Here is a 23,445-nt window from a genome sequence, read left to right on the forward strand (position 1 = left end):
TAACCTGAATGAATTATTTTGTCAGTTTTTGTTGTCCCCTTCTTTGTCTTTATTTATGTGTAAGTGCACAGATGTGCACCCATACCTGTGTATCTTTCTCTAAGTTTAGCATTTATTTTTATTTTAAAGACAGCTTTTTGGGCTTATTTTTTACCTTTATTAGACAGTGATGCATGAAATGGGACCATGGGTTGCAACAAACTTGGGGTCACTGCAAATGGGCTCTTTGCCCTACGAGGTGTCCACTCTACCAACTGAGCTATCCATTTTAAAACATGCAATTAAATCAGGTACTGAATAATCATGAAAGAATGTATTATTAATTAATTACGTATACAAAGATATAAAATCTTAATAAAATGTCTGAATCTAAAGAAACAGGCTGCTTATTTATGAAAATGTAACATTTAGGTTGTAAACCTGATACAAAATGATTTGATTTGTGAGGATAATATCGAACAAATTACAGCCCACTCAGCAAATGATTGCATTCTTTATGCTGATTCTGTCTTATAATGTTACATTTCACAGATTATAGCTAGATTATACTGAATATATTATACATTTTCAATCGCTTCTTTGAGAGGGCTTTTATTTCTTTAGAGAAAACCGGAAGTACCGTATCATATTCCTGTTAACTTGATCTGACTGTGAAGTTCCAAACTTGTTGCGGTCCGTTTTCCTCAGTCTCCTCTTGAACCGCGTCACCGTCACTGGCAGACACTTAGCTCAGCTGTGAGAGTCGCCACACTTTAACTTATTCTCTCCAAACGTATTTGTCTTTTTTAAAATGGATTTAATTATATCTTCTACACTTTTATTCTCCCTCCTCGTTGTCGCTGTGAATTGTCTCCCCGAGCCGTTTTTGGACGTTGTTGTCGATCGGTACGAGATACCGAGCGTTTGTCCTCGGGAGGTTGAAACAGAAGATTTTATCCGCTTTCATTTTAACGGCACACTGTTTGCGGACGGAAAGAAGTTTGACTCCAGGTGAACTGCGTCAGTTTTAATCTCCTACAGTGCAAAGTCAGCTTATTAAAGCAACACAGTAACCGCACATATTATGAGACATGCAACAACATTATATCATCGTTATACATCACACAGAGAGGTTACAATGTTTCCACTGCTGATGTAAGGACGTGTTTCCTCTCCTGCATGCACATGGAAACACTCAGGATTAAAAACGTGAATCTGACTGTGATGCATGAACAACTGACTGCAACTGAGATAACAACTGCAGACGTGTCAGCCACACATGGACTCATTTAATCTGCAACTACATTTTGAAAACTTTCCATTAAAAATGCATGATTTTTGTTTCTCCACTGATATTCATTCTTTATTGAAGAGCTTTTCTTTGCTTAAGTGGTCTATAATTGCTGCCTTGCATCAGACAACCCTGTGTTTTTGCGTTTGAATGAAGCCGAGCTATCATAGACGCCTTTAAATGATATTTTCCACATGGATGGAAAATTGGGTGCTGGCTTTATCACACTACTGAGTGTACCAAACACTGCTTAAGACTGCTAAATCTGCTAAATCAGGGCAGGGCCTCATTCTGGCAGTCTTAGTCGCCGATTATCATTAAGATTACAAGCATCTTACCAGCTGCTTTCAGATGTACCCTTAACTCCAGATATTATCTGAACAGGGCATGTGTTCAAAACCAAATTTCATGAGGAGAAACTGTTTGGGTAACCCTGAATCTGTAGACGTTATCTGGAGTTCATATCTAAAAAATGGAACACTTCCTTCCTGCTTTCATACTGTAGTGCAAGGAGGAAAGAAGCAGCGTTCTCTCTGCTGTAATTCAGAGATTACTTTGAAGTTGCATAGTGTTGCTTTCACTGTTTTTCTTCATGACGCACTGCCTGACCGACATGTCTACTCACTTCTCTTTCACAGTCATGACCGAGGCAAAACATTCGTCAGTCAGGTGGGCCTGGGCAGACTCATCACAGGAATGGACCGCGGCCTTCTGGGCATGTGTGTCAATGAACGCCGGAAGATCACAGTCCCTCCCCACTTGGCCTATGGAAGCGTAGGAACAGGTGAGACTGATGAAAACGATAGTAAATGCCATCACTGCACTTGTGTTGGTGTTGTTATTACCTGATGACGATCCATACCGTCACATCAGGTGGTATCATCCCTCCGGACGCTGTGTTGGTGTATGACATTCTCCTGCTGGACATATGGAACACCGAGGACAAGGTGGAGATCCGCACCGTCAGCAAACCTGCCAGTTGCAAGCGCACGACTGTGGCGTCGGATTATGTGCGGTATCATTATAACGGCACCCTGTTGTCGGGAGAAACCTTTGAATCCAGGTGAGTCTGTTTTTCTTTGTCACGTTCTGTGAACTCACGTGCAGTTCTGTATCTGTCCCTTTGAAGACGTTTGACCTGTGTTTAATTCAGTCACTCAGGGAATTCAACATACAACACCTACTTGGGACAAGGAGACCTCATCAAAGGTATGGACGAGGGTCTCCTGGGCATGTGTGTTGGTGAGAGACGGATCATAATCGTCCCACCCTTCCTGGCTTATGGAGAGACTGGCTATGGTAGGAATTAACCACCATTCAGTGGTTTCAGTCTATCGTTTTTAATGCTATAAAAACTCAATGTTTGACAGCTATGGACCCGCACTTCTGCATCAACTCCAAGCATTTTTTTTTTCTCCCCCCCCCCAAACAGGAAGTCTGGTTCCTCCTCAGGCCACACTGGTGTTTGAGGTGCTCCTGGTTGATGTGTTCAACCCCAATGACGATCTGATCGTGGAGGTGAAGGAGGTACCCGAAGGCTGCACCCGCCGTACGGTGACTGGCGATTACATCCGATATCACTACAATGGTACCTTCCAGGATGGCAAGGCCTTTGACTCGAGGTAAACCTGAGGTTCCAGCACGAAGCGATGAAGTTGACTGGTGCTTTTCCATTATTCAGTTCTAGCACTACTAGGCTCTATTCGACTCTACTCTGATTTTTTTGGTGTTTCCATTACTGATAGTACCTGGTGCTTTTTTTGGTACCTGCTCTGGTGAGGTTCCAAGTGAGCTGAGCTGATACTAAAATGTGGCATCAACACTGATTGGTCAGAGAGTGTCGTCACTGGAAGAGTCATGAGTACGACGTCTGACACAAGAATCAAACCGAACAATGCCCGAACTGTAGATCAATTAAAAAAACTTAAAAATCCCAGAAGATATGCGTTAATCTCCAACATTTAGCAAGGAAGTGTTTATAATGTCAATGTTTAACAGAGGAGTCTGGTGTATTGTGAGCTGAATCACAACCCGTTCGGCCATATTTCAGTTCAGTGACTGTGTCAGACCGAGTCTGTATTGGAAAACGATGTGTCTGGTTCCAGAGCAAGTAGAGTTGAGTAGTGCTAGAACTCTATCATGGAAAAGTCACATTACAAGTTAGAGTGGGGCTGTGTGTAAAATAGTGGCCTTCAGTGTTCAAAACAAGTACTGCAATCCAAATTTAAAATATTAGACGGCGTGTCCTTCACCTCCCCAGACTCGAGGCTCTTGTGGGTTGCCAAATAATTTCCGAAACACAGAAATGAAGAGCTACATTTACATACACGCTGAAACACTGTGTTCATGCACGTGACCAAACACATAACTGTCCCACTGGCTGTTTTATTTTATATATATCAAACATCTTTGGTTAATTTTCATATGTCAGTAACAGGAAGAGATTGAAATTAAAATTGAAGGTGTGGCATTTCTGACTTTCTCTGTTTGACCAACTCTTCTGGCAAAAGTGCTTTAGGACTTACAAAATGTACTTTAAATAATGACGGTGACTCTTTCCTTGGCAGCTACCAGCGAAATAGCACTTATAACACGTATGTCGGGATGGGATACGTGATCCAAGGCATGGACAAAGCGCTGCAGGGGCTGTGCATAGGAGAGAAAAGGAGGATTACAGTTCCCCCTCACATGGCATATGGAGAAACCGGGGTCGGTGAGTTTGATGAAGGTCCTTCGAATCACATGTGGCGTGGAACAAAGAAGGCCACTGATTCTGTGCATTTGTTTCTCTGGCCACAGGAAAAATGATTCCTGGCTCCGCTGTGTTGGTCTTTGACGTTCATGTCATCGACTTCCACAACCCCAAAGACCCAGTCGAGATCAAGGTTACCTACAAACCTCAGGACTGCAGCTTATTGAGTGAAGCCAATGATCTGATGCAGTATCGTTACAATTGCTCCTTACTCGACGGCACCCTGCTGTACTCCTCGTGAGCCCCCTCTGCTGTTCACTCTGCTACACTGCATCCTTCTCCACCTCCTGGTTAATGCATGTAATCATTGCTGGCTCCTTGTCTGACAGATTCCAGTGGAACTGCAAATGTCATTAATGTATCGTTGACAACAGCACATAAGCCTGCATGTATTCATTTAGCTTGGATTATTGTTGTGGTGACGTGTTGCGTGTCATTTCCCAGAGATCAGTACGACTCACCTTCCACCACGACGCTCGGGGCCAACCAGGTGATCTTAGGTCTGGAGAAAGGTTTGAGTGGCATGTGTGTGGGCGAGAGGAGAGAAGTGATCGTTCCTCCTCACTGGGGACACGGTGAAGATGGAGGTCAGTCAGTGGAACTGCTCAGCTCACAATCTGAGCATACTTTTCCCCTCCTCAACCTGAGTCATATTTTCTCTCCTCTGTCTTGGGGGTTTTGTAGCTGGAGGAGTCCCCAAGAGTGCAGTTCTCTTCTTTGAGCTGGAGTTGGTGGAGCTGCAGAAGGGAGTACCTGAAGGCTTCATGTTTGTGTGGCTAGCAGACAGCCCTGACCCACTCTTTCCTGCTATGGACCTCAATGGTGACAAAGAGGTCCCTCTAGAGGAGGTAAGCGGACTTTTATGCTAAATGGGAACATGTTAGTCCCTGTTCAGACCTGGTATTGACATCCGTCCTCCGTGATCTGATGGCACACAGGCAGACTTTAGTTCAGGGGTCTCAAACTGAGCTTGGTCAGAAGGTCAGGTGAAAAAGGTCCAACTGTGTGGGAAAACCAACTGCTCATTGGGGTGGGCGATATGAGCTCAACATGATATCATGATTTCAAATTAAAGGTGTTTGTTTTGACAATGATAGTTAACTTTCATGATGCTAAATTAATCTATAAATATCAAAACAAAACAGGCTGCGAGTTTGAACCTCTGCTTTAGTACGACTGGCATTAAATCTGCATCCTGGCTGCGTGTCCTTGGATCTGGTGTCCCCGCCCCTTTATTTAAATGCACGCTGCCCATGATTGGATCACCTAGGATAGATGTTAATACCAACGGGTTCTCTAGTAAAAAAAAAAAATAGGATTTTGTTTTTTTGAGTTTGAGTCATTCTAACTCCTCTAATGTCTCTCCAGTTTTCATCCTTCATCATGATCCAAGTTAAGGAAGGCACAGGTCGTCTCCGGCCGGGGGTCGATGCCGACAGCATCGTTAAGGAGATGTTTGATAACCAGGATCAAAATAGAGATGGCAAGATTGTGGAGTCTGAACTGCAACAAACAGATGAGGCGACTGAACAAGCGAAACGAGACGAACTCTAAATCAGTGATGATAAGACACAGGCCTGCATTGGCTCAGGTCAACTCTGTCGTCCTAGCAACCTTTGGGTATGTTTCAGAAACCTAAATTAAGACAGCGCTTTCCTAGATTATATAAAGTCTAATGACATCTCACACCGACTGCAGTAGACACCAGTAATTTGAATATTGACCTTAATCTGAATAAGACATTATTTCGATTTGGTGTTTACATTAGTTATGTTATAGGACTATATAATCTGATTAAGATGTTTACATGTCTACATAATGTGGTTTAAATCTGGTTATCGCTTATTTATTGCTGACCTTTTTGGGATTATGTGAATCAGCTCATTCCGTTTTACTTTTTTGTGTTATTCAGACTATTGTCTTAATCTGGTTAACATCGGAACGTTGGCATGGATGCTAATATTTTTGCAGACGTTTTGATTTTGATGTAACAAAATGCTAAATTTATGTTCCAATCCTATTACTGTTTACACGTTAGTCTGATGATGACTCAGGTTTCACATGATGCTAATTTGATGTTTATAGGTCAACATAATGTGACTAAAATTGTAGTATTCCACTTTTAAATCTGATTATGGCTCATTCAGAGCAACATGTCTTTTTAATGTCGTTTTATTCATACTTCAGTAGAATCTTTCAGATTTCCTTTGATGTAAACATATAGACTGCACAAGAAAGTTACTTTTTCTTTCTGTAAGTTGTGCACAAGAAACTGGTGTTTAAAAATGTGAAAAGGTAAAAAATAACTCAAAAGAAAATACACTTGTTTTTTTAAGGAAGCGGGCCCTGGTTGACCTGAAAAAAACTACCTAAGAAACATGAGCCTATCTTCAAAAATATACAATTTTCTGTAAAATTGTTCACATGAATACAGTCAATGTTGCACCTCACACTCTTTTCTAAAAAAAAAAAGATTAAAAATCACTGGTTGTACTTTTGTAATTTCCCTGTTCATTTGTACCATAAAAGGAAATCTATAGTAGACATTGATGATGACTTTTTGTAGATCTTCAAATAAAGTTTTTTTTAAAGTAAGAGACAACTGCCTTTTTTTTCCTTTTTACTAAGTGTATGTATGTGTATTGAGCAGCAGATTTCAATCTCTCCTTTTTTGTAAAGGAATCAAGATAGTTATTTCTGACAAGCTGGAACGTGAAAGTTTGGACTTAAGTATGTGTGCCTTGCTGAAAGCGGCACATTGTTCACAAATGTCTGTCTCAAAGATAAAAGGTAAAGGTTTGCTGAACTAGTGAAAATATTATTTTCCAAAATGACAGTTAAGAAGTAGGCGCTGAGATTAGGAGAAAAAAAATCTACTTCTTAATTATTTTCTTGAGGTAGCACTTAATTCTAAAAATACAAGTCAACTCTGAAATTAAACATCGAGATATTTCTGTTTATTTAACCCAAGTGTAATTGATCACCACTTTCTAGAACTGTTGTGTTATGTAATCGAGAGAAAAACCAGTTTTAACTAGAAAATACCTTTAAAACTTGAAATATTTAGACAGTGGTATTTTAAGAAAAACTGCAAGTAATATGAAAATGAAAACAACACACAGCGTGAGACAAAAACCATAGCAACGTTTTAATGTAAGGAATTCTACAGAGCACTCCAGGGAGTTCTCAATTGAATGCGTTGCTGGAGAAGGCACTCTAACTATGACTTTTTTGACTGATTTTGGACAACATACTATACTATGACTTTCTTGACTCCTTTAGGAAGACAGACTAAACTATAATATTTTTGACTTATTTTGGACGACATACTGTACTATTACTTTTTTGACTGATCTTGGACGACATACTATACTATGACTTTTTTGACTGATTTTGCACGACATACTATACTATGACTTTTTTGCGTGATTTTGTACGACATACGATACTATGATTTTTTTATCTCATTTTGGACAACATACTATACTATTACTTTTTTGACTGATTTTGGATGACATACTGTACTATGACTGTTTTGTCTCATTTTGGACGACATACTAACCTAGATGACTTACTTATGACTTTTTGTCACATTTTGAATTTTGACATACTAACCTATGACATTTTCACATTTTGGACGACATACTAGCCTATGACATTTTTCCCGGATGACATACTAACCGACACTGATAAAAGTGTCTGGGCGAAAGGTCACATGGTGTTCAAAACCTACTATGAAAGTCAATCTTTAGTTTAGACAGGTGTAACTGAGCACAGGTGTTACGTCGTGTCATGACGTCATAGTACGATGTCATCGCTGACTCTGTAAACAAGCTTGATTGAAAGTATGAGTCACGTGAGGTTCAGTCAGGGCGGCTTTCTGTTGCAGCGACAGAGTCGCACCAACAGCACATGCCAGAAATATAGCTGCTGCACATCAACTTGTTCAGAGTATTGTGAATGCCTAACAGCTAGATATCTGTCTCTTTATTTTATTGACCAAAATAAAGAGATTGTTGAAGCCATCATGTAATTCTTTTGTTAAGCCACCAGAGGGGGGCATTGGGTTTGAAAGGACATTTAGGTAGGTCATTCATCATCCTCCGTACCTGTGCACGGGATGTAAATAAATGCATTTTATTCAAAAGAACCACTTACGATTGGACATTGATTACGTATTTGATACTGAACACGCACATGTTCCGGAATGCTGATCAAATCCTCACACAAAAGAGCCAAAATGTACCGTTTTTTAATGGTAAAAGGACAATACCGAAATATTTTATCTTAGTTTTTATTTAATGCAAAACATTTTAGTCTCCTCTTTTTTCTTCAACAATAATGCATGTTAACATAGCATTAGTGTTTTGTGACATTGACGCATCGACCAAAATACACAGCCTGGAAGTGCATCAAACAACATACAGTAATTACTGCATGGTCCAGCTATGAGTGCATAATGGTAAGTGCATATCTATACCCTCTTGGCCCATGAAAAAAATATAAATAAATAAATGATAATAAAAAAAGGACCTCAGTTATGTTGTTAAGCGAATATCTCCAACATACCCGTGTATGAGTTTTCCTAAGGCTCAGAGAGAGGCACCTAAGAGGCACAATTTTGGTCAGACAATTGATTAAATATAAATCATACCAATTTTGATATGCTGGTTTCCCCTGTAGATGAGCCACTCATACACCTCGTCGCTGAAGCACAGAGTGTCGTGTTTTATACACAGGTCAGCGATCATCTGCAGCTCATCTCTGCTAAAAATCTGCAGGAATAAAAACAGAAACGACTGAAACTGCGTACGTTACATTACAATCATTACATTAAGCGTTTATTTCAGGTGGGCATTTTTAGCAAAAATGCTATTTGAATATTCAAAGGCATTATCCATTGAATATTTGAATATTCTAAACTCCAGTGCATGAGAGCCAGTGAAAGTAATGCAGGGTTCACAGCGTGTTGAGCTAAGAGGAGCAGCTTCAAGATGCATTCAAGAAACAGCTAACATATCATCACCTCTGCACTCTTAGGAGTAGAGAGATTTGTTTTTGTGAATGCTATCACTGATAAAACATTTGTTTACAAATAGACACGGTAACTGATTTCATTTGTCCAACATAACACAAGGTGACCATGATGTATACTTGCCTTTCCTATAGGATTGTTTGGTGTGTTGATGATGATGGCCTTTGTCTTGGAGTTGAATTTACTGGAAAGCTCCTCCGGATCAAGAAACCAGTCAGCACTTGTGATTGTCTTCTTTCCAGGCTTCTGTTGAGTTGTAGTAGAGTAAACTCTGTAAACATGGAACATGTTCGTCAAACAGCGGCTCATTTAAATTGAACTTACAAGGCGTAGCGGTATCAGCACAGGCTTGGCTCCGGCCATTCGTACCATAGGTACGTAGCAATCGAAGAAAGGTTCTATTATGATGACCTAGGCGGAAAAGCACTGTAAATACTGGGAGCATGTTTCTGAATTCAAAGACAAATACAGATGTGAGAGAGGTGAGGGCGTGCGTGTACCTCGTCTCCCTCCTCCACCAGCGCTTGCATGGTGCTGAACAAGGAACCGTAACCTCCGACTGTGACCAGGATATCTTTGAAAGGGTCGATGTGCCGTCCGTAGACTTTTCCATAAACCTGAGCGAGGGCTTTCACCAGTGAGGGATGACCCTAATATTCAGTATAAACACAAGATGTAAAGGAGTAACAGGACAGTGAATATATTGAAACTGTGGAATTAACTGCATAAATGTCAGAATGTTCATTTTAAGTGTTGGAAGGGGAAAAAAATCTAATACAGAGCAAATACATGCAAAATACTTCAGAAACATCACTATTGTTTTTTTTATTTTCAATTAAAACTGATTATGAAGGCTCTTAGCTTGCACTTGCCACTCCAGCTACAACTAACAATTCTTTTCATAATAGATTATAACAATCTGCTGATTACTTTTTCCATTAATCGATCATTTCTTTGGTCCATAAAATGGCAGGAAATTATAAAAAAAATGTTGATCAGTGTTTCCCAAACCAGAAGATCTAGTCTTATTTTGTCCACACTAAAATTCTCCAGTTTTGATGATTTCTTTATTATATGGAGCAAACAACCCAGTGAATATTCACATTTAAGAGCGTGAAAAATCATACAGCTTGTATTAATTACTAAAGGGATACTCCATGACCACAAAGTTTTTACATCATTGTCATTGAACACATCACACATCAGGGCTCCATATATCTGATAAGAGAAGGTGAATAACACCAAATAAACAAACAATGGTAAACTGTAGTTAGTATAGTTTGTTGGTTTGGTTAGATAGTTTTCACCTCCTATATAGTAAACACATGGGTCTCATTTGTATATTTGTACATACATATACTGTGTATATATGTGTATATATATTTATACATACATATATATATATATATATGTATACAAATATAATTTGGTCTTACATTATTTAAAAACCTTCCCCATCAAATTGAGTTTAATCCTTCTAAACTTCAGAAAAGTGTGTGAATTGAATGACCAACATAAACATGTGACACCTGTGTGATTTTCAGTGTGTGTGTGTGTGTGCGAGGAGAGCTAGAATAACCATATATGATCATGCTTCCTTTCCAGTAGGTCAGGATGTGTTTACTCATTCATTCAGTCCTGGTTTCAGGCTCCAGAAAGGAAACTTGTGTTATTTTTGGCACCGTCAGCAGTGCAAGTGTCTAAACTTTAAACAGGTGACAGACAACAGAACTATTATTAGCTCTGGTTCATACGCATAGCTCTTTAATTATATTTCTAAATGCAGAGTAAAATATAAAATAAGCATGATGACAATTTTCAAGTAATGAAATGTGCATATCATTCAATTGTACATGCCACTAGAAACAAATGGCTGACACATGAGGTCCAGTAATCTTACATGTTGTTATCATGTTGTTTTACTGTATGTCACACTGTGTGAGATGTTGCTTACAAAGCCTCTGGTGTACTGGTTTATCTTGTCCACGGATGCGGCTTTTGCCAGAGCCTCTTTGACATAAGAAGGCGGGGGGATGTCGGGGTACCCTTGACCGAGGTTCACTATGGACGGGTCTGCTGCCACTGAAGTAAACGCCACCCTGAGTCGACAGAAAAATAAACCCATAACTGGACAGAACACATCTCATGCTGTCGTGTCTGACGAGCAAAAAGAATCAGACAAAAATGTTTTCAAAAAAACTCTAGCGCATACACATTCGTTCATTTTAATTTTAAGAAGGTGTAAAAATGATTAGGGCTGGGTAATATGGGAATACATAATTCCATATCTATCATGATACAAATTAAATCAATATTTCTGTCAAACTATACTATAAGGTATATGTGCTTGCAGAAGTGAAGTTTCTTAAATGCATCTCGAAGCCACACATTTGAACACTTGAGTTGAAAGTTATTACTTTCTTCAAATAAACCCTCTCTGTTTTTCTCCCAAATTTTTACACAGTTTTTTTACATATGTGTATATTGTGCAAAAAACAAAATAAACTAAACTAATTGTCATTATAACTATTCCTCTTCTTCATTGTCATAAACACAGGTGGAAGTTTAATTCTGTCACTTACCAGACATTTTTGTCCAGTCCTTCAATTCTTTTGGAGTGGGTGTGTCGTGATGTCATCGTACACTGTGAGATGAAACCACATCACAGGGGATTAAGTCGACAATTAAGAACAAGAAGTTGTTGTGTTTAACTGTGAAGTGAAATACTGGATCAGCCTGTTCAGTTAGACAAGTTCAGAGCTGGTGGTGTTCAATAACATTCAGGGCTTTGCGTCGCTGACTGTTTGCAAAGGCACAAGAAATCTGATTGGCTGTATCCTGAATAAGATATTTTCATATATGATACATACTAGGGATGGGCGATCATTTCTGGTATTTATCACGGTAACAACAAAAATGACGATAGATAAACGCCAATTCAGCCTTATCTTTTTGACAATAAATCTATAACCAAAATGATAATAAAGCAGTGATGTTGCTAGCTTTTCAATGCGATGTGTCCTGGGACCCAAGGGTGGTCTTTTAGATGGGTCCCAGGGAAAAATCATCTCATTTTCAATGACCTTTTGGCTGACCACACATAATTAATATGTCTCTTTCACATGCTTAATAATCACTTCCCCACACAGATATTCAACATACAAATAGACAATGAGGGAAAACAAGAACTCTATAAGAAGAAAAGGCACTTCTTTTTTGAACCCATACAGAGTTGTTTATATTACTCTGATTCACTTTAAATCAGACCTATCTTAAATGTAGATCTTAATATATTTGACATAAGCTAACTGAATGGATGGAAACGAGCGCAATGACTGGTCGAAGTCGTCTTTTCCCAGCAGGCTAAAGTTGCTAAAGTTGCTAAAGTTAGAGCCACAGACTGTAGTTTGAAGTGACACGTCGGAATAGCGTAGCGTAATTTAATGTCAAAATGCGCAGAGGTTGGCAGGTGTGTGTAGGCTCTGTTGCAATGGGGCAGCACAATTACTTTATGTGCACTGCTTGCGCACATATGTACGTCATCAATGGGAATGTATCGTTTTTAACGTGGGATGACATATTCTTACCCTGGGGAATGTTTTTGACATATCTCCCATCCCTACACATATATATCATATAATATATATTAGATTTCTTAATTTATTAACAATATAAATAACTGCAGGTGCAGGAAAAAAAGAAAAATTAGAGCTGCTGAGATTTAAGAGTGCATTCTTTTAAGAGAGCAGGAGGTGCACGATGCCACTGCGGTCAAGCCAGCCGTAGTTCGCGCTTGCCTGGTCAAATCAGCCGCAAATCTACTAACGTTTACTGTAATCGTAATGAAACGGCACTGAAGAGCTGGGAGTGACTGTGAGGAGTTCAAGATTCATACTGCTGGACTGAGTAGTATGCAGCGGCAGCGCCGGAGAGCAACAACTGGAAACAACACCCCAGTGTTATTTATGTATTCATTTATTTATTTATTTAAACTTTGTTTACACACCGAAACAGAGGATTCCGCCAGAAAACTCAAAGAAGAAGAAGAAACAAAGAGAAAACTAGAAAGTAGTGAACTGAATACTTCCCAGACTACCTGCAAGCATAATATGAAGTACTTAGACTGTGTACTTTTTGAGTAATCCTCTGTCGAAATCCTTAACAGAGGACAAGATTAAATCTATTTTGTCCTACTTCCACATGGAATAAAAAGCATATTTTCCATAAGTAGTCAGAGATTCACACACTATAGAACTTAGTACTTCCCAGACGACATACATTCATAATATAAAGTACATTTACTGTGTACCTTTTGAGTAATCCTCTGCCAAAATTCTTTACAGAAGACATGATTAAGTCAATTTTGTCCAAGTTGGACATGGAATAAAAAGCTTATTTTACATAAGTTGTCAGTGATTCACGCACTATAGAACTTAGTACTTCCCAGACTACCTGCATTCATAATATGAAATACTTTTACTGTGTACTTTTTGAGTAATCCTGTCAAAATCATTACAGAGGACAAGATTAAGTCAATTTGTCCAAATTTGTCATGGAATAAAAGGCTTATTTTCTATAAGTAGTCAATGATTCACACACTACAGAACTTAGTACTTCCCAGACTACATACATTCATAGTATGAAGTACTTTTACTGTGTACTTTTTGAGTAATACTCTGTCGAAATCCTTAACAGAGGACAAGATTAAGTCAATTTTGTCCAATGTTTGTACAACTCTTCACAAAACTTCACACAACTCTATAGTGTGTGAATCACCGACTACTTATGTAAAATAAGCTTTTTATTCAATGTCCAAGATGGACAAAATTGACTTAATCATGTTCTATGTAAAGAATTTTGGCAGAGGATTACTCAAAAGGTACACAGTAAAAGTAGTTCTTATTATTCATGCAGGTAAGTTTGGGAAGTACTAAGTTCTATAGTGTGTGAATCTTGGACTACTAATGGAAAATAAGCTTTTTATTCCATGTCAAAGTAGGGCGAAATAGACTTAATCTTGTCCTCTGTAATGATTTTGACAGGATTACTCAAAAAGTACACAGTGTAAGTACTTTATATTATGCTTGCAGGTAGTCTGGGAAGTATTTAGTTCACTACTTTCTAGTTTTCTCTTCGTTTCTTCTTCTTTGAGTTTTCTGGCGGAATCCTCTGTTTCGGTGTGTAAACAAAATTTAAATAAATGAATATATAAATAAATAAATAAATAACACTGGGGTGTTGTTCCCGGTTGTTGCTCTCCGGCGCTGCCGCTGCATACTACTCAGTCTAGCAGTATGAATCTTGAACTCCTCACAGTCACTCCCAGCTCTTCAGTGCCGTTTCATTACGATTACCGTTACCGTAAACGTTAGTAGATTCGCGCACTAGACAAAAACGTGCGGCTGATTTGACCAGGCAAACGCGAACCACGGCTGGCTTGACCTCAGTGCGATGCGTGAGGACGTCTGCGTGTGCGTGTGTGTGTGTGTGTGTGAGTGAGCGACGGTGTACGGAGTGAGGGTGTTGTGATATGAAGCGAGAGAAGCGAAATTGTTTAGCCCACAGAAGTTTATAAATGTAGCAGAATAAGTGTTGGGGTTGTGATTGCTGTAATAAACACTCGGCATAAGTAGGCAAGACATATCCGTCCATATGTTTACCTGCCGTGTGGAGTTAATTGGGTCATTGAACCTGAAGCGAAGTGATATCTCACAGCCCTACGGCTCTCTAACGGCGCGGGGAAGAAGAATGAGTCATTCTGACCTGAGCAACGGGGACAGCGCTCTCGGTCCCGCTGAGCAGGACGACGAGGACCTGGAGGTACGGTGGTGGTGTTTTTTTGTAATCTTTTTTCCTCTATGTTTGTTTGACGCGAGGAACTGGGTGACATGTTTGTTTTTAAGCGAGCCCACGTCACATCACAGCACATTAACAGGTGGAGGTAAATGAGGGGCAGAAAACAAGGCTGCGTGATATCGCCCTCAAAACCAACGTGTACACACGGGGAGTGGTAACGGGGGAGTGATTTTGCAAGTGCATCCAAAACTGCCGCAGACGGGGAGCGGCGGTTGGACCTCGCTCGAGCGCTAGCGAGGCGGAGAAGGGGAGGGAGAGGGGGGTTGACTGAAGGTGCGTGTGAAGTCAAGCGCGTGGCATTTTTACACAGAAAGCACTCGAACGGGACGACGCAGGCGACCAGACTCAACACGCGAAAAGTTGCGTGGGGCCTGTCCGTCCGCAAAAACACCCCCACCGAGCCTCCATTATCAGCGGCAGAAAGCGCTTTTCAAGCCCCAAACTCGGCGTTGAGCGAAGGGGAGGAGGATGCGGAGGGAGGAGGGGGCTGTCAAGTTCACAGGAAAGGAGTCGCGCGCGACCGGAAGCTTCAGACGTTTGCTTTCACATGAAATCTTCCAGAAAGAGGGTTCCGCTAGGGCCCTTTTATTTTTTAAAATGTAAACCGGAAGTAGGTGTTTTCATTGTCAAGTACTTGTCAGTATGGGAGTGGGTGAAGATAAAAAAAAAAAAGTCTTGAAACACCGCGGAGCCTGATGGGGGACGGAGGGACATTGTTGGGTTGTTTGATTGTTTTTCTCTATTTTTCACATGAACACGAGGACACTCGTGACTGGCGAGACATCAGAGGTCTCTAGAACCATGTCTAATCGCAATTGTTTTAAATTTCATCATGGGTCCATGACGAAATGTTTCCCCCTCTTCTTCCGTCTGGACTTTAAAAAAAAAAAAGCCCCGTCGTCGCTGCTGTTTTGTCTCGATTACGACCAGCGAGCGCATCCGTGCCAAAGTTCTCCACATGAACGTGGACATAGTTCAGTTTTTTGGGGGAAACTGCGTCTGTCTTTTGTCACCGATGGACTACTGCAGACGCAGAGCATAAAAGTCGAACCCCTAGATCCATTGTCGGACACGCTGCCAACCGAGCCCGGTCACGTCTAACGCTTGGCGTTAGCTGTCGTTATGGCCTCTCTCTCACTCTCTCTCTCCCTGGTCCCACAATGCAACCGCATATCTCTTCCTCATAATGTCTGCCAGCTGGTGTTGGTTGACATAGAGCCACATAATTGCAAAGTAATGGCACATACGCCGGGGAAGGGGGTGCGGGCGGTTACAGAACTTACGCAAAGCGGCCGCAAACTAGAAGGCGGATGATGCGTTTGTGTGATTCGTGGTGAAGCTGCGATCAAATTGACTTTTGTTCCGTGTTGGTGAAGAAGAGACTCACGCTCGGTCACTTGGCGCAGACTGCCTCGGCTTCTGTTGTCCAGGTTTCACCCGAACACGGGGAGGTGGGGAGGGAAATGTAGACAGTGACGTGTCCGATAACGGACTCATTTTGGGTTTACTCTCTTTTTTTCCTGCGAATTGTTGACCCGGTGCAAAGTCAAAGTAGACACACATGAATAAATGAAACCCGTCGTGGAACGTGTTCGGTTCTCGCTGTGCGGACGGAGGACTGCGTTATAGACTGTGCGTCGTTTTTTTATTTTTTATTTTTTTTGCCGCCGCGCAGCTCCGGGAACTGAAGCGCTCCGTTAAAGAGCACAGACACAATGGCGAGGTTTTTACCGCTGCTCCTAAACTCCATGCGCACTTTAGAGGAAATTTGAGGCACACACGCCTCGCATCGGCCTCTTCTTTCTGCATGTGTGTGTTACAACAGACGCAACGAGCACATCCGCACGCCGTCTATGAAAATCGCGTGGCTGTTGTTAGAATCTTCGGTGATTTTTCGGGGTTTTTGTTGCGTGACTGCGTCTCGTCTGTGAAAGTTGTGTGAAATGCAGTGCGCTGGCCTGAATGAATGCCGTTCGTACAAGCGGCTCTCTTCCACAGGAGTGGGGCGGGCTTTAGTTTGCGCTCTGCTGCCTGGACACGCAGTCGCAAGGTACAAGGTAATTTTTCACTCAGGGCGCCGTCCACAAAAAAGAAGTGTGCATTGGTTTGAATAGTGTGGAGATAAAGGTGACATACACTGCACCGCAGAGAGCGACTGTGGCATTCAGAGGCAGGCAGTCATTTACCTCCATCTGTATGAGGAGGTTTTCATGTGACATTTGCTCCCTTTGATTTATATCATCCAGAAACAACAGGGGTTCAACTGTGTTCAAATCATGGACTTGAGGAAGTTTTCCTTCTACTGAATAAAACATTTTAAAATAATTGACACTTATTCCCCATCAATCAAAATTCCTGTATTAGGAATGCCTGTAAAACTGCTTGTCAACAAAAAGCTCATCAGCCAATTACAAGGCAGACATGGTCAATACACACACTCACTCACTTCTACTGCTTTATCCTCCACATGAGGATCTCAGCTGACATAGGGCAAAAGGCAGCAACACCCTGGACAGGTCACCAGTCCATCACAAGGCCACATGTAGAGACAAACAACCATTCACTCTCACACTCACGGTCAATTTAGATAATCTCCAATTTGCCTAAATCTCCAAATCTGCATGTTGTTATGGCCAATACAACGTGCTGACATTCAAACCAATCATCAAAATGGGAAAGAGAGGTTATTTTGATGACTTTGAAAGTGGCATGGTTGTTATTCACACACACACATCTCTAGGGTGTAGAGACAACGGTCCAAAAAGAGAAAATATTCAGTGAGCCGCTGGGTGAAAATGCCACTTCGATGCCACAGGAGAACAGCCAGACTGGTTTGAGATGACAGAAAGGCAACATAACCAACCACATGCTACAACTCAGGTATGCAGAAGATCATCTCTGAACACGCAGCACGCCAAACCTTCAAGCAGATTGGCAGCAAAAGACTAGACCGGTTGCCACTCCTACCATTTTATTAGGTGTACCATGTACCTAATAAAGTGGCCAATGAGTGTATGTTGATGTGTTTTTGTTTAATGTTCAAATTGTGAGGTTCTGTGGATCGGCATCAGGCATCAATTAATTTGCAAACCAAACAAAGCTTCACAGCAGACTTGACACTGTAAAGCCACTGTGCATGTCACTCACAGACAAACAGTGGTGACACACTATGACCACATTGTGTCCACAATAGACTCAGGGCTCGTTCTGATGGTGATTTAATTATTGAGATTTGTAGTGTAAGTTGTAATATACTTTTACAATGCTTTGTGTCATGTGCAGTATTTAACTTTTAGCTCTGTAGCTCCCCACTCTCCCCCAATTCCATATCCTATGCCATCCTGCAGTTGAGGTATCAATGTTGAATATTTGCTTCTGCTTTACAGGCTGACACCTCCATGGTCATGGACACAGACAGTAATGCAGATGAGGAGGGGGCCGATGAAAGCCGCGATGGACAGGAGGGGCCGTCCCCTGGTGGGCACACGCATGAAGATGCTGCTGTGCACTGTGCCACTGTGCGAGCAGTCTCTGCCCCCTGCTCCCCCTCTGGCACCCGGCCTGGCTCTGGCTCCGGACCCGGCTCTGGCTCTGGCTCTGGCTCGGCGCTGGACTCTGTACCTTTCCAGAAGGCCAGTGAGAGGCCCAGCTCCTTGCCTCCCTCCAGCCCCAGGGCCCTCGCACACAATGACTGGACTTATGATTGTGCTGTCTGCCCAGTGGAGCGCCAGCACCCAGGAATGCAGGGAGACAAAGGTATTCAAAACTGCTCCACACGGTCTAACACGCACATACCCGGGATTATGAGCACTCTGATATTGTTTTATGCTCCAGCTTAATGCTTAGTTGAACATAAGCAGGGGAAGTTTGTAACCATCTCGATGATTGATTGTGGATGGACATTGTTAGTGACTGTAGACATGTCTTATTTTATTTAAGCCAGGCAGTATCAGGAGGAATTCATTATTATGACTTGGGTAGAGTTGAATTCCACTGATTTATTTGATGTTTAATTAAAAATTTCAAATGTAATATCAAAAGACACCGTCCAATTGTAACTTATTGATGAAACTAACCACCCAGGTAAATGTAAACTAAATAACTAATATCAGAGTGTGGACAGTGTGTATGACATCAGTGTGATGTGTGTGTGGTTTGTGTTGTAGTAGAAGCAGCCATGAAGCCAGTGATCCACTCTGTGACCACCAGCCTCTGCACTTTAAAGAACAACGTGAAGAAAGAGGATGGAGACAAGGTGGAGGACAACGGCCTTTCGTGTGACCAGTTGGTGCCAGACTGCAAGGCTGCACCACGACTGGTAATTTGTGACAAACAAGAACATCTGTATGTGTCCGACCTCTTTGATCCCTTTCCTTTCCCACTTGATATTTCAATGTTTCGTTTGTTTTGTCCACAGGATGAGAGCAGGAATGTGTCCGACGGGAGGCCACAAACACTCTCTTTACCATCGGACAACTGTGAGTAACATAATTCCCTTTAAAAAAAAAAAAAATTATATATATATATATTTTAATAAATCTGCTGTGTAGCTTGCGTCCGCTTTGCAGAAAACCAGTCAATTAATTAATTAATTAATTAATTAATTAATTAACACATCATCTAGCTGTTAGTTGTCCTTGTCTCGAGGCTTACTCAAGATCTTTTGAACATTTTCACAAGCTCGTCCTGCTGCCTTCCGTCCAGGTGGTGCTCCCTCGTCACTCTCAACACGCTGCGTCGTGTAATGCTGCAGCATTACTCAAGGCAGTAGAGCTGTCTGTGTATAGTGTACCTCACAGATAGATCTAAAAGGTCCACTGTGTAAGGAACATCTAATATTGTAATTAATGGAGGACTCCTCCTTTCCCATGCACGCCACGGAATCACAAAATAAGCTATACAACCAAAGAATTCCTGCCTTAGCACAAAAAAGAAAAAATGCACACTCTGGCTGCTTTGTCTGTTCAGGTTGCTGCACTGTAGAAAGTGTGGCACAAAATGGAGGCCTCCATAAACAAGGCTATGAAAATAAATAAAATACTAACAATAAAACCATACATATGTGTCATTTCTGCAAATAAGCCTTCCTAAATGTTAGACACTGGACCTTGTATGTATACCAGAGCTGTGGGACTTACAGGGAAAAATCCAGAGTGACAGACATTCTAGGTCTATTTTCGGATCATAAGGAGTTCATATTTTGTGCAAATCAGGTGATTTTTGAGAAATATGGTGTTTTGCGATTTCAACTGAAGGGGTACAACAAGGGGTAGTGCACGGGGAGTTGCGTAAAGACAAATCACTATTTTTTAAAACCACTGTAAGGCTCAAAACAACGTTTCGCTTCTGCGGTGGTGAGGTAGCGTTTGCGTCGTTGCTCCGGCAGTCCGTCGCTTACGCAGAAAATAAGCAAGAGTTCTCTTTTTGCTTGACGACGGACCACAATGCTTTAATTCAGCACAATTCAGCACGAGCGGGACCTGAAATCAAACACCAATACTACATTAAAGCGTCCGGTTTTATTTTCTGAATAACCATTTCACTTGACTACATCAACGACTCGTTCTCCGGTCGGTCGGTGAAACATCTGTTTCTTCGAGTTTACACAATGCACTTGTGTGGTTTTTTTGAATTACCGCGAGAAATCCGTGTCTCGTTGGCTCCAGATTTCCTGCCAAAGAAGTGTGTTTCCTCCAGCTTTAACGCAAAAGCAGTGGGTATAGTTTTCTTTCCTTCATAGTGAGACATCAACTCAACAACTGCAAAAGAAATTCGAGCCTCTGCACCAAAAAAGTGCGTCACTTTGTGCTTAAACTTTTCTGGGCCTGAATGTAGTTTATCTAAGATTAACATGACAACGGTCGTTGAAACCATTTCAACGACTGTAAAAAAAAAATGGCCAAGTAAAGTAAGGTGTGCTGTATGTTCACTCATTCATTACACCTTCACTGTCTACAGCGAGTCATGTGGACTGAGCTACCATTGTGCTTTGGGATACATCAGGGTTTTTTTAACAGAGTGGAGCCTGAAGACAAACTGTGGCCATTCTCTGTATGTTTGTTTATGTTTATCTAAGAAGCAAGACTAGAAGAATATTTATTCACTGACATAAAGAAAACGTCAAACTGTCACTTTACTCGTGTATTCTGATAATGAAATAAATACTCTCTGTAATTATGGTGTTGTCCCAGAGTATGTCATAATATCCATTAAATCAGTGTTTTATTGTTGCACAGTTTGCACAACATGTATAATATTTTAGCCTCCATCTTGGTTGCAGGTACGTTAAAAAAGAAGTTGGATATTTCGCCCTTTACTCCACCTGAAGATGGTCTCCTGAATGGTGGGAAAGTCGAGGAAGTGTGAGTAACTTCAGATCATGTCTCTCTCTCTCTCTCTCTCCCCATCCGTCACAAATGCTTTAAACACCCTCAGCTTCCTTTTGTTCCTCAGTTCCTTTGTCAAAGATTTTCTGACAACACTTAAATAAACAGTGTTAATCAATTCAAAAAAATAACCTGCTGAAGAAAAGCTTGGCATTCATCATTTTTGACTTCATGTAGATTTTTGTCTCCATCTTCGCGCAGCTCCGTAAAGAAGGAGAAGATGAGTCAGAACCTGTTGCAGTGGACGGTGGCAGACGTAGCCAGTTACTTCTCTGCTGCAGGCTTCCCAGAGCAGGCTGTGGCCTTCAGAGCACAGGTTGGTGCGCCACCATGAGCTGCCACAGGTGGCGCTACATGCCCAATGAAAACCAAACTTGCAGTACATCCCATCACCCAATGCATTTTAGATGCAGTTAATGCTGTATGTAGTGTGTTGCATTGTGTTTCTGTGCTTTTATTTGTTTTCCCTGTGCTTTATATATTTGTTGCAACTGCGTTTTGAAAGGTGTATTACATAAGAATACATAAATAACGTGTATTATTATTGTATTGCATGCTTGCTAATGCATGGACACAAGAAATGGGAAAATACCCAGACTGCACTGAAACTCATTTCTACATTCCTACATGGTGTCGTGGTGGCACCTCGCAGGCTTTCACAATCAGCACGGCACTTTTGAAACTCACTGGTGACAAACACTGACATTTTCTTTTCACTCTGCCACCGACAGGAAATCGATGGGAAGTCCCTTCTCCTCATGCAGCGCAGCGACGTCTTGACTGGTTTGTCTATCAGACTCGGCCCCGCCCTCAAAATTTACGAGCGCCACGTAAAGGTGCTGCAGAGGACCCACTTCCTGGAATACGAAGATCTCTGAGGTGGTGATTCACAACACGAAAGAGAAAAATGCTGCATTGACGTGAACGTGCATGCAGTGCCCTCTCCCATCTGGATCCTGCCACCCACCTTCATATACAGTTTATGCAGAGGGTGAGTGGGGGAGAACGGCTGTGGTGGAAGTAACTTTCGCTGTGAGAATGACCAGAAACTGAAAGACGCCTCATCCTACCTCTCATTATGGTCTTTGGTTTTCACATAGTTGCCATTTCACCCATGTGACCTCATTGTGGAGGAGCAGTGACCTTCCCACACGAGTGAGATATGGGTAATGTAGTCGCTGAAGAGGACTCTCCCTTGCACCAAGTGCAAGGGAGTATGGGATGCGACACTTTCAGACATTTTAGACTGCAGAGGGCTGTAGCAAAGTGTTGTCACGGTTTTGGGTCCATAAGAAAAAGTTGTTTTGTTGCGGTTGTGAAATGTCCATCCGTGTCCTCACTACATCTATTCCATTACACAAAGCACATCTGATGTGCGTTTCACTTAAACTCATATGATGAGTGGACTTAAATGGCATGAAAGTGCTGGGGGACGTCAAACTTATCGACATCAAAAGCTGGATTCCCTGACCCCTCATGTCACCAATTGCTGCTGATCACATCTCCGTGTTATCTCTACGTATCTATGAGATTCTGCAACAAGTTAAATTGCTACTACTTGCTGGCAAGGCAATATATTGTCTTTTTCTTTCTCCCACTTGTTTTATCTTATTTAGAAAATGAATGTGATCCAACCTAAAACAGTTACATTCTGAGAACAATGTCAGATGTGGCCAGTTTATGTGCAGCCTAATGGAATATGCTTTTTATACGTGAAATAAAAACAATAAACAGGCCAGGTATGCTGATGTAAAACTGAATATATGGTTTTAAATTGAATCCAGCTGCTCGGGAGTCCGTTTACAGGGCAGACACTTTGATCAAATGCAATTTTATGTTGTTATCCTTGTATGTATAACTTGTTCAGCGTCTCCTCGTGTTCTTGATCCAAGCCAGCCTCGCGAACTGTCACATTCCATATGATGTAGTCGACATCTACCGCGTATATCTGCCCCCTTCCCATGTCTGTAACATTGAGACTTCTTCCAGAGTCACAAATAAAGTTTGTGTCTCTCTGTTCAGTCACTTGTTCTGTGATAGTGTATTACTCTCGGATCGACAGCGGTTGTTTCAACGGGGAAAGTGTCCGGTGCATTTTCATAATAGAGCATTTTATTTCAAATGACACCAATATTTATAATTGAGG

General features: G+C 41.4%; 3 protein-coding genes across 3 annotated transcripts; 2 read left to right on the top strand and 1 right to left on the bottom strand.

Moving 5' to 3' along the window:
- The first annotated feature begins 669 nt into the window (after positions 1–669).
- fkbp10a (FKBP prolyl isomerase 10a) lies at positions 670–6,313 on the top strand. The gene is made up of 10 exons (XM_044050604.1): positions 670–990; positions 1,909–2,054; positions 2,144–2,333; positions 2,424–2,569; positions 2,703–2,892; positions 3,838–3,983; positions 4,070–4,259; positions 4,467–4,609; positions 4,707–4,870; positions 5,391–6,313. Exons 1-10 carry the CDS (start codon positions 791–793, stop codon positions 5,574–5,576), a joined length of 1,701 nt encoding a protein of 566 aa, XP_043906539.1. The 5' UTR covers positions 670–790; the 3' UTR covers positions 5,577–6,313.
- A 2,331-nt stretch (positions 6,314–8,644) lies between these two features.
- On the bottom strand, positions 8,645–11,701 carry LOC122785433 (kynurenine--oxoglutarate transaminase 3-like). Its single transcript, XM_044051218.1, has 6 exons — positions 11,640–11,701; positions 11,012–11,156; positions 9,558–9,707; positions 9,382–9,468; positions 9,181–9,303; positions 8,645–8,797 (listed from the first exon to the last, which is right to left on the bottom strand). Exons 1-6 carry the CDS (start codon positions 11,693–11,695, stop codon positions 8,660–8,662), a joined length of 699 nt encoding a protein of 232 aa, XP_043907153.1. The 5' UTR covers positions 11,696–11,701; the 3' UTR covers positions 8,645–8,659.
- A 3,104-nt stretch (positions 11,702–14,805) lies between these two features.
- LOC122785265 lies at positions 14,806–23,320 on the top strand. Its single transcript, XM_044050993.1, has 7 exons — positions 14,806–14,877; positions 18,300–18,669; positions 19,080–19,231; positions 19,331–19,391; positions 21,194–21,275; positions 21,501–21,615; positions 22,031–23,320. Exons 1-7 carry the CDS (start codon positions 14,806–14,808, stop codon positions 22,175–22,177), a joined length of 999 nt encoding a protein of 332 aa, XP_043906928.1. The 3' UTR covers positions 22,178–23,320.
- Positions 23,321–23,445: the final 125 nt, after the last annotated feature.

This window comes from Solea senegalensis, linkage group LG19, assembly GCF_019176455.1.
Source record: "Solea senegalensis isolate Sse05_10M linkage group LG19, IFAPA_SoseM_1, whole genome shotgun sequence".
In the NCBI taxonomy this organism is placed as follows: Eukaryota; Metazoa; Chordata; class Actinopteri; order Pleuronectiformes; family Soleidae; genus Solea; species Solea senegalensis.

Coding starts and splice junctions, on each gene's coding strand:
- fkbp10a (XM_044050604.1), top strand. CDS start 791: ATGGATTTAATTATATCTTCTACACTTTTATTCTCCCTCCTCGTTGTC. Junction 3,984..4,069: donor ATATGGAGAAACCGGGGTCG/GTGAGTTTGATG, acceptor CTCTGGCCACAG/GAAAAATGATTCCTGGCTCC. Junction 4,260..4,466: donor GGCACCCTGCTGTACTCCTC/GTGAGCCCCCTC, acceptor GTCATTTCCCAG/AGATCAGTACGACTCACCTT.
- LOC122785433 (XM_044051218.1), bottom strand. CDS start 11,695: ATGACATCACGACACACCCACTCCAAAAGAATTGAAGGACTGGACAAA. Junction 9,469..9,557: donor TGGTGGAGGAGGGAGACGAG/GTACACGCACGC, acceptor TTTTCCGCCTAG/GTCATCATAATAGAACCTTT. Junction 8,798..9,180: donor CAAACAATCCTATAGGAAAG/GCAAGTATACAT, acceptor TTATTCCTGCAG/ATTTTTAGCAGAGATGAGCT.
- LOC122785265 (XM_044050993.1), top strand. CDS start 14,806: ATGAGTCATTCTGACCTGAGCAACGGGGACAGCGCTCTCGGTCCCGCT. Junction 18,670..19,079: donor AGGAATGCAGGGAGACAAAG/GTATTCAAAACT, acceptor TTTGTGTTGTAG/TAGAAGCAGCCATGAAGCCA. Junction 21,276..21,500: donor GGTGGGAAAGTCGAGGAAGT/GTGAGTAACTTC, acceptor ATCTTCGCGCAG/CTCCGTAAAGAAGGAGAAGA.